This window comes from Tasmannia lanceolata, unplaced genomic scaffold, assembly GCF_043159265.1.
Source record: "Tasmannia lanceolata isolate RefF3 unplaced genomic scaffold, GAP_Taslan_0.1 ptg000020l, whole genome shotgun sequence".
Classification (NCBI taxonomy): Eukaryota; Viridiplantae; Streptophyta; class Magnoliopsida; order Canellales; family Winteraceae; genus Tasmannia; species Tasmannia lanceolata.
The window spans coordinates 22010050-22020839 of NW_027518697.1; the positions used below are offsets into that span (position 1 = coordinate 22010050).

General features: G+C 39.3%; 1 protein-coding gene across 1 annotated transcript; it reads left to right on the forward strand.

The window, feature by feature from the left end:
- The first annotated feature begins 4344 nt into the window (after positions 1–4344).
- Positions 4345–7554, forward strand: LOC143854273 (putative TPR repeat-containing protein At1g05150). The gene has a single exon (XM_077364148.1). The coding sequence runs from the start codon at positions 5061–5063 to the stop codon at positions 7455–7457; it is 2397 nt and encodes a 798-aa protein (XP_077220263.1). The 5' UTR covers positions 4345–5060; the 3' UTR covers positions 7458–7554.
- Positions 7555–10790: the final 3236 nt, after the last annotated feature.

The window sequence follows — 10790 nt, forward strand, 5'->3', positions numbered from 1 at the left end:
AGCCTTCAGCCTCTATATCCTTGATCGAGTGGATAACTTATCTACTCCACCAGCTTAAAATACAGTGGGGCCCACATTATTTGGGTGATGAAAACCATTCATTTGATTGTCTGTCACATAGATAGGGTGTGCCCAAAAAATCAGCTCCATAAGATCATCCCAACCCTTCAATTTGTGGAGGTTAAAATGGACGGTTATAAACCTTCACAAATCTGTCCAATTTTTACCTCCATAGTTCGAAGGATTAGGATGATCCTAAGGAGCTGATTTTTTGGGCTCATTTTGTCTATGCGAGGGCCAATCAAATGAATGCTTTGGATGATCCAAAGCATGAGGGTCCACTATGTTTTAAGCCGATAGAGTAGATACGTTATCCACTCGATCGAGGAGATATACTTCTCTCTCTCTCTCTCTCTCGCTATATATATATATATATATATATATATATATATATATATATATATATATATATAGAGAGAGAGAGAGAGAGAGAGAGAGAGAGAGAGAGACCCTATCTATGTGAGGGCCTATAAAATGAATGCTTTGGATCATCCAAACAATGTGGGCCCACTGCATTTTAAGCCGACGGAGTAGATAAGTTATCTACTCGATAGTGTAGATACACTTATCTCTCTCTAGTTTGTGAGCTAGAGCTCCCAAACCATATATCCCATAGTTGGTTTAGTCATCCAACCCATTAGTTTTATATGTTATAGTTATGGTTATGGTTTATGGTTAGGGTTATGATTTGTGGAGGTTTAAATGGATGGCTAGAGATTACGCTCCTATAGATCGGATGGTTAGGATTATGGTATGGAGATGGTTTCTTAGGAACATCCTATCTATGTGAGGTGCTATAAAATGAATGGTTTGGATGAGTCAAACACCTATGGGAGATGGGTTATTGTAAGCTCTACTGTAGGTTGAGCTCTAGCTCATGAACCGCAGCTCTTGCTCAGATAACTTATTTGAGGTATCACGCAGAAAATGTTTCCCCAAAAATCATGTGCGCCCACATTGCTTGGATGATCCAAAGCATTCATTTGATAGGCCCTTACATAGATAGGGTGTGCCCAAAAAATCAGCTCCATAGGATCATCCTAACCCTTCGATTTTTGGAGGTTAAAAATGGACAGATTTGTGGAAGTTTATACCCATCCACTTTAACCTCCACAAATCGAAGGGTTAGGATAATCCTTTGGAGCAGATTTTTTGTGCACACTCTATCTATCTTTGGACTATCCAAATGAATGCTTTGGATCATCCAAACAATGTGGGCCCATATGTTTTTTTAACTCTTACTCAGATAACTTATCTGAGGTATCGCATATATATATATATATATATATATATATATATATATATATATATATATATATATATATATGTAGAGAAAACGGTTCCTACACACTTGTGTAGATAAGTTATCTACACACTAGCTTAAAATACAGTGGGGGCCCACATTGTTTGGGTGATCCAAGCCATTCATTTGACGGGCCCTCACATAGATAGGGTGTGCCAAAAAAATCAGCTTCATAGGATCATCCTAACCCTTTGAACCGTGGAGGCAAAATATGGACAGATTTGTGAAGGTTTATACACGTCCATTCCACAAATCGTAGGGTTAGGATGATCCTATGGAGCTGATTTTTTGTGGACACCCTATCTATGTGAGGACCAATCAAATGAATGGTTTGGATCACCCAAACAATATGCCCTCCACTGTATTTTAAGGTAGTGTGTAGATAACTTATCTACACTTATGTGTAGAAACCGTTTTCTCATATATGTATATGGACTTGATGGGCTATTTTGCTTAAGGACGGTTCGCTTCTTACTTTCAAGAGAGAACATCCACCTCGTATCGGATTTTGTCTTATTCATGTAATTCATGTGAGGTGGCTGTTCTCTTTTGAAAAATTGAGCTGCAAAATGGCTTTATGCGAAATTGCCTAGCAATATGAGTGTGTATAACTCCCTATCATATATAGGTTGTGCATAGGGCTGCAAATGAGCCGAGCCGAGCTTTGGGGTGTTCGGGCTCGGCTCGTTTAGTTTTCGAAAAAGCTCGGCTCGACTCGTTAACTGGAATGAATTGAGCTTAAGCTCGGCTCGTCTCAAGAATGATAAAAAAATACATGTGGGATTTGAACCCAAGCCCCCTCTAAATCCAGTGACTTAATCACTCGGCCAATCCTTCATTTGTAATAAACAACCCACATTCTTTTATTATATATATAAAAAACAAATATAATCCAAGCCATAAAGCTCGGCTCGGCTCGGCTCGTTTATGAACCGAGCCTAAAAAGCTCACAAGCTTTTCCGAGCCAAACTATACAAAGTTCAAGTTCGGCTCATTTATTTTGGTGAGCCTAATTTTTGGGCTCGGGCTCGGCTCGTTTAGTAAACGAACAAGCCCGAGCCGAGCTTTTAACGAGCCGAACCCAAACATGTTCGCGAGCCGGCCCGGTTCATTTGCAGCCCTAGTTGTGCAACAAAAAAGGTGGCATAAGATGATTCTAACCCAATTTGTGGCTCTTATTTTTTAACAATATGATATAGAAAAGGGATTTGAAAGCATTTTGCGGATGGCCCATTGCAAGTGACAGAAGCCAAACCAGCTCACTTTTCAGCAGATTTTGTCTTCATGAATGATGCGGCTGCTCTCAAATGCAACAGGCCATCCGTGAAATGCCTTCTTTGATGGATGCTAGCAAATCCCTGTAGAAAAACTTCACAACTTGAGGGGTTGGGATTATCTTATGTGCCCTTCTCTGGGCAGGACCTATCAATTGTAGATACCCAAAAAACAAATGAATTATTTAGACCATTCATTTATGTGGGCACCGCTGTACTTTATGGGCTGCCGCACTCCTGCCATATATATAAATCTCTCTCTCTCTCTATATCTATATATATATATTATAAAGAAGAAGGTGAATTTTAACATTCACGCCGCTGCTGCCGCACTCCTTGTCATATATTAATCTCTCTCTATAATATATATACATAAGGTTGATATAGACTATATAAATCACTCTCTCTAATTATATACACACACATTAGGTTGGTATAGACTATAAAGAGACCCTCAAATTTAGGCATTACTTCCATCTAAGTTGTCCTGTCAAATTAGATAAACTAATATGGTGCACATGTGTGTTGTATGTAAAACAAGTAAAACCAAATCAATAAGACAAACTGACATTGTGCAAGATGCTAAAATTCGTGGGTGTTAATATAAATTTCATATGAGAGAGAGAGAGAGAGAGAGAGATTGACTAATACGTTTTTGAGAGAAATGATGGGTTTGTGGAATACTTACACGAGCTTTTTTTTTTTTTTTTTTATGGGTTACACTTGAGCTTTGACATGGAAGAAAGAATGAATTATGAAAAGAATTAATTACAATTGAGCTTTGACATGGAAGAAAGAATGACATAAAAAGGGAGTGATATATTTTTGGTACATATTGTAAACCGGCCAGCTATAACAAAACTCTGTGATGTATAACCGTATAGGTAGGGTTGCAACTCGAGCCGGGTTTTACCCGACCCGCATCGACCCGACCCGAAAATAGCCTGGGTTGGGTTCAGGTTTCATGGGTTTCGGGTCGAGCCGGGTTTGAAGGGGCCCGACCCGACCCGAGTTACATAAGTTATAGTATGTACATTTTTTTCTATTGTTAGTTAAAAGTTAAAAGTGAAAACCCACGCACCCACTGGTATTGTACGTGAGTGTAATTTCTGCTTCTATGAGTTGAGTTGATTCAAGTGTTTGATTCAGCGTTGTTTGATTGTAATTACAACATTGTTTGATTACAGCATTGTTTGATTCAAGTGTAATGTGAGTGTAATTACTTCATTGTTTGATTCAAGTGTAATGTGAGTGTAATTTCTGCTTCTATGAGTTTAGTTGCATTGCCAAACAAGAATTTTCCTTAAAAAATACATTTCAACGTGAAAAAACCAGACCCGACCCGAACTGACCCGAGATTTATCATGGGTAGGGCCGGGTTTGGGAATCGTGGGTTTTCCGATAAAAAACCCGACCCGACCCGACCCGAGATATTTCTCGGGTAGGGTTGGGTTCTCCAAAACCCGACCCGCCCGACCCGAGTTGCAGCCCTACGTATAGGTGAAAGAATCAGGTTCCTAGACCAAAAAAGGCAGCTCATTCATATGCTGGCTATTCCAGCTGAGAGATGGGTCCTCTCTCCTCTCAAAAGCCCTATAAGATCATGGAATAGAGACCCACCAAAACTAATTTCTCTCTCAATATATCCTCATCCCTAATCCTCCAATTACAAAATCATTGATCAAATCCCTAATCTTCATACCCCTCCTTCATGCACGATTCCCAATAAAAGCAAAGTTAAAGCACAACAACAAAAAGGTAGAAATACCCCATACCACATCCGTGCCTTTACCTTACCAGATCTGTCAAAAAAGCCAAAAAAGCAAAAGAGAGGGATAAAGTTGCAGAGTGCCCACAGATCCCAACTCAAAAATCCATAACCATTTAAATAAAAAACCCAGATGTGTTTCTCCCTCTGAAATAGAAAAAACCCAGCCCTAACCCCCATTTATCCGGTGGGTTTCCATTCCAGCTTAGAGTTGGGTCTTCTATCCTCTCAAAAACACAAAATCATAGTTTCTAGACCAACCACACCCTATTATCTCTAAATCCACCCTCATCCCTTCTTTATACACCCTTCCCCACAAAAGCAAAGTGAAAAGCAAACACAACAAAAGGGAAAAACCACCTCCCTCCCTTTCCCTTCCCAGGCCTCCCAGATCTGGAAGAGAACTCAAAAAATAAAAAAACCCAGATGGGCTTCTTCCTCTACAAAAACCCAGATGGGTTTCTCCCTCTGAACCCTTTCCCACCACCCAGACCCTAACCCTAATCCAAACCCTAATCCCATCCCACCTTTTTCATTTCCCTTCCAGATCTGGTAGAGAACCCAAAAAAAAAAAAAAAAAAAAAAAAACCCAGATGGGTTTCTTCCTCTAAGCCCTTCCACCCTAACCCTAATCCTAATCCTAACCCTAACCACCATGTCTTCCAGAGGCAGCCGTTCTGAGAAGGTAAAAAAAATCTTCCAACAGTTCGATTCAAACCACGACGGCGGTCTCAACCGCGAAGAAATGGCGGCCCTGGTGGTAGCCGTTAACCCACGCGTAAAATTCTCAGATGAACAGATCAATGCCATTCTCGATGAAGTCTTTCGTACATACTCGGAATTCATCGACGGCGAAAAAGGTCTGTCTTTTGATGGCCTCCTTCGTACTTACGATGACGGTGCTGGCGACGTTGATCGGGATTTCGATGCCCTAGGTCTCGAATTCTCAGTCGGAGTCTCCGGTGGAATCTCCGAAGCATCCTCATCGATTACCGATGAACGCCCTGCGGAACCCCAGAAGAAGCCGAGGACCGCGGCTTGGGCTGCGTCCCCGCACCACGGAATTGTTTATGATGAGACATGGAAAGTTGTTGATGATTTGGAAATATTGGTTAAGAGGTTAAGACTGAAGCAATTGAAGGATGGGAAGATGAAGGGGGATAACAATTTTGATACTTTTTCTGACGCGGCGGGTTGGTCTAGAGAATTGGGGCCTGGTGATTCTGAGAAAAGGGTATTTTGGGAAGAAAGTGGCACGGATTATGTGGCATTTTTGAAAGAATTGGGGGGTTTGAGGAGGAAGGTTGATGGGGCGAGGTCTAGAGAAGAAGCTTTGGATGGTCATGTCGCGATTGGGAGGGTTTTGTATGAGCATCAATTGTTTAATGAAGCTTTGGTTAGCTTTAAGAGGGCTTGTGAGTTGAGTCCTGTTGATGTTAGGGCGCATTTTAGGGCTGGGAATTGTATGTATAATGTTGGGAAGTATGGTGAGGCAAAGGGGGAGTTTGTTTTGGCTTTGGAGGCGGCGGAGTCTGGTGGGAATCAATGGGCTTATTTGTTACCTCAAATTCATGTCAATTTGGGAATTTCTTTAGAAGGTGAAGGTATGGTTTTAAGTGCTTGTGAACATTATAGAGAGGCTGCAATTCTTTCTCCTAATCATTTTAGAGCTTTGAAGCATTTGGGTAGTGCTTTGTTTGGGGTGGGTGAGTATAGGGCTGCTGAAAAGGCTTTAGAAGAGGCAATTTTTTTGAAACAAGACTATGCTGATGCTCATTGTGATTTGGGTTCTGCTCTACATGCTATGAATGAGGATGAGAAGGCAATTCAGGAGTTTCAAAAGGCCATTGATTTTAGGCCTGGGCATGTGGATGCTTTGTATAATCTTGGTGGGTTGTTTATGGATGTGGGTAGGTTTCAACGCGCTAGTGAGATGTATACTAGGGTTCTAGCTGTGTGGCCGAACCATTGGCGGGCACAATTGAACAAGGCGGTCGCATTGTGGGGAGCTGGTGAGGATGAAGAAGCAAGGAAATCTTTAAAAGAAGCACTGAAAATGACCAATAGGGTTGAATTATACGATGCAATCGCGAATCTAAAGGTGTTACAAAAGAAAAAACGTAAGGGGAATGGTGGTGGAGATGAAGGGGAGGCGGGTTTTATTGTCATTGAGCCATCCAAGTTTAAGAGAGTGGGTAGGAAGACTAGTACAAGGCATGAACTTGCCAATGGTCTTGAAATTAGAGCTTTTCAAAGGCTCACTAGGTTTAGCCGTTGCGATATTGATCTTCTCAAGAAGGAAATGAGCGAAACTGATGTGCCCATTTCATATTCAGGCAGTGGGGTGCCTGAGAAATCGATTCGTAAGGCTGCTTTAGAGGGTATTCTTCGAAAATTGCTTAATTTTCTCAAACCCGAGACGTTCCAAGGAGCTGTTAAAGCAATCAATGAGAGGATTTTAAGTCTAATGGATGGTTCTGGTTCTGGTAGAGTTGATATAGGTTTGTTCTATGCTGTTCTTGCACCCATATGCATAGGCCCTTCTGATAAGCGAAAACGAACGGTTTTTGATGCACTTTTATCTCGACCCGTGAACGAAGGTAAGACCCAGATCAGTAAGGCTGATGCTATTACTTATATTAAGTTAGTGAGAGCTATTTATATTCCTTCTCATGGAGTCAGTGAAATGATGGAAGTTCATGGGGAATCAGATCTTTCGATGGTTTCGTTCCCCGAATTCCTCGAAATGTTTGATGATCAAGACTGGGGTTTTGGCATTTTGGGCACTTTAGTTAAGCTTGAAAGTAGTGACAGGGTCCGACATGGACGCCATACTTGTGCCGTATGTCACTATCCGATTATCGGGTTTAGATTCAAAGAGTTGAGATCTCATTTCAGCTTATGTAATCGTTGCTACAGCGAAGGAAAGGTGCCATCTGCCTTCAAGCAGGACGAGTATAGTTTCAAAGAATATGGAAGGGAGAGTGAAGCCATGAAAGATAAGTGCATACCTTTTAGTTTACATTCTAAGAGCTCTCAAAATGACCCTTAACGAATTATTTGATCTTCATCAAGTGTTTGAAGGTCCTGTAATATTACAGACTGTTCTATTCTTGTGTGAAATAGATCATAGAAGTGTTTGATTGCCACTTTCTGTCCCTGTAAATTTAAATATTCTAGGAAGTATCTCATAATTTTTTCTTAATTGAAAGCTTGTGAGTAAATTTTTTGTCAACTGATATTGGCACTACCATGTTTTAATAATTGAACAAACTCAGCTTGTCTTTTCTTTTGATAATTGGCTTGGGGGAGCCTTTTTGGGAACTGTTACAACCTTTGACAGCTCTTTAAATACTAAAAGACAGGATGAGTTAGTGCAATTATCAAAACATGGTTGTGCTGATATCATTTCCTTTTCTTTTTTTTGGTTACTATCCCACAGTAGGGAAAACCATTAGCATAACTGGTGTCACTCAGAATGACATATCTTTCAGAATATGTCTTTCTTAACCATTGTGTTCTTGCTTAGAAATTTGAAATTTGGGAACACCACAGTAATGATAATACAGTGCAGTTTGTGGCACATATAGAATCAACTTTTGTTATTTGTAAATAACTGCAGTTTGTTGGAATTATTCATTAGAGCTAAAATTATCTTCACTAAGCTCAATCCAGTTACTCTTGTGGCCTTCATTCTGGACACAAACATGTTAAAATCTGGTGTTGAAAAGATTCAGATGAAAATTAGTTACACCCACAAATCTCCATCTATATTCTGTAATACCGCTTCTTTTCCTGTTATTGAATTTTACATGGCTCTTAACTATCAATAAATTTTATGTGCTCTTCTCAGTTTATCATCTTTTGATGATGTTGTTTCATCATTGCCATGAGTAATGAACTCTATGAAGGTTTTGTTTACAATGTTTAATCCATGCTTCTCTTCTACTCATCTTTCCTTTTTTTCTTTTTTTGAAAGATTACTTTTATTACCGTGAATAAACACAAAGTAAGGGACAAGATTACAAACCCATCAGAATTACAACTAATAAAATAAAAATCTATTAAATCCCCACAGTATCTGGAGAAATAAAGATAGACACTGACTCCAGTTGAACCCCTTCCTTTGCGAAGTGATCAGCCATCTCATGGGCTGATCTCCTCCTGTGCACAATTACTGGATGAATTTGACGGACTAAGTCCCTGACTTCAGCAATGAGATTCCGTATTTTCCAAGGTCGATTGGATTGGTTGTTTGCCCTTGAGGGTAGGATTCAACTCCAAAATTCAGCTCTGTTTTTCAGTTTTCTTTTCTATAATTAGCTATCTACAAACAAGAGCAGAAATTTTATTAAGAAAAGAGAAGACCGAGATGGTCAAATACAAGAAAAGAAGAGAAGAGGATAGAACAAACAAAAGAGTTATATCAAAGTTGTACAATCAATACCTTATAAATACCTCAACCCTATTCCCAATATACGAGTTTCACACGTAATTTGTGCATTACAAAAATATTCATATTCTATGCCTTGTCATAGATTTGGGCTCGTCGGGCACATATTTTAATCGCACGGATCAGAAGAGTATACATGGGATAAAATTTTATACATTAATATAACAAGAAAAATGTAGTTAAAAAATAACTTATCATACATATATGTTGGGCTCTAATTTTTTTATGTGAGTTATTCTTGCCTGATTAATAGATTGACGGAGTCTATTTTTATTTTAAAAATTAATTATTATTTTTATTAAAATCCCTTATGATAGGAAAAATTATTAATTTTAATGTCAAAATATTAAAAAATAATAGATAATTTTTTAAATGGAAATGATATATTCACTCCCCTTGTAGTTTAAAAAGAGTGGGGTGGGGGAAGAGGGGACGATTATATCACTTCCTTTTTAAAAAGGGAAATGAGACCCACCAACCCCCTCCTCCCCCCCCTTAGCTTGAGGATAAATTCACCCCGTTTAACGTTTTCTTTGCCTTTGAAACTTAACAGCTAACGCTTTTGGGGGGGGGGGGGGGGGGGGGGGGGGGGGGGGGGGGTGTTATCCGTTATAGGGGGTAACATCATTTCCCTTTTAAAATTAAAAAAATAGGATGGACGAGAAAATTACATAAGTATCATAATTTATACTATTGTATTGTTATTTATTATATGAGCAAAGTGTTGGTGCGCTCAAGTCGTTATAACGCCTCTCATTGGTTCATGTATGTGGGACCCAAACATTTAAACCAATGGGAGGCGTCATAACGACTCAAGCGCTCACTTTTATGTTATTATATATATTTTGTGTTTAGAATGAACTTTACTCTTCCAAACATTTGTGACATCGCATATCACTAAGGCAATGTCGGGCAACCGGGATTTTTTTTTTTTTTTTGGTTTCACCTTTGGTGAGAGGGCATGATTGAGTGGAGGGTGAGGGGTGGCTAAAAAATTCAGGATTCACCTTTTGTTTCCTAGTTTTTCAACCTTTTCTTACGCTCTCGTCACTCAGTCCCTTACATATCTATCCCCTTACATATCTATCCCTCTCCACCCTTCCTCACCTTTGGATAAGCTAATATTCTCAGAAAAAAAAAAATTAGGGTAGCCAAATTGTGGATGATTGTTTTGCATATATAATAGTTTTCACCTGCGTATTTATGAGTGTTTTAAAATGTGGACGTGGACCAAAATGTGGTCAAAGTAAATCCTAGTCGGCTCAGTATGACACGATTGCGTATCGCATGGATTCATAACTCGACAGAGTCAAAGGAGTTTTTGTTGAATTACTAGGAAAAATGCAGGCTCAAACAAAAACTCAACCAATGTGAAAAGGAGTCAACTCGGGAGACTCGAGAACTGATGTACTTCACGTCAGAAGTATTCAATGGGTCTGATTGCCACATACACTGCTGCTGGGTGTCCCAAGTAATTACAAGGGGCGGATATATCACTTCCCAAAAAAAAACCTAGATCTAAATATTGGATTTAGGATTACGATTGAGTCATAATTTGAAAGAAAGATTTAGAATGGTTCCAATCTTGCAAAAGTAAAATTTTTGAATTATAGTGAGATCTAATAGAGGAAATAAAAAACATATCCGTGTTCAATGACAACGATGTAATTTTCGATGAATGAGAAATCCTCTCAAAATTAAGCTCACAAACTTATTACTGGATTAAAAATCATTTAAGTTTGAGTCCAATAATCAATTTTGGACTCACTAGAGGGGGGTGGCCCAAGGAAGAACATGTAGTGAATATATCACCTTTTTTATGGATAAGCTAGGGTTTGGCTGACCCTAGCAGTTTATTAGAAATAAAGGGATGCTAAACTTTTACTCTTATATTTCTGCTCAATGTTTAAGAAGATCAGGAGGGGCGGAGGG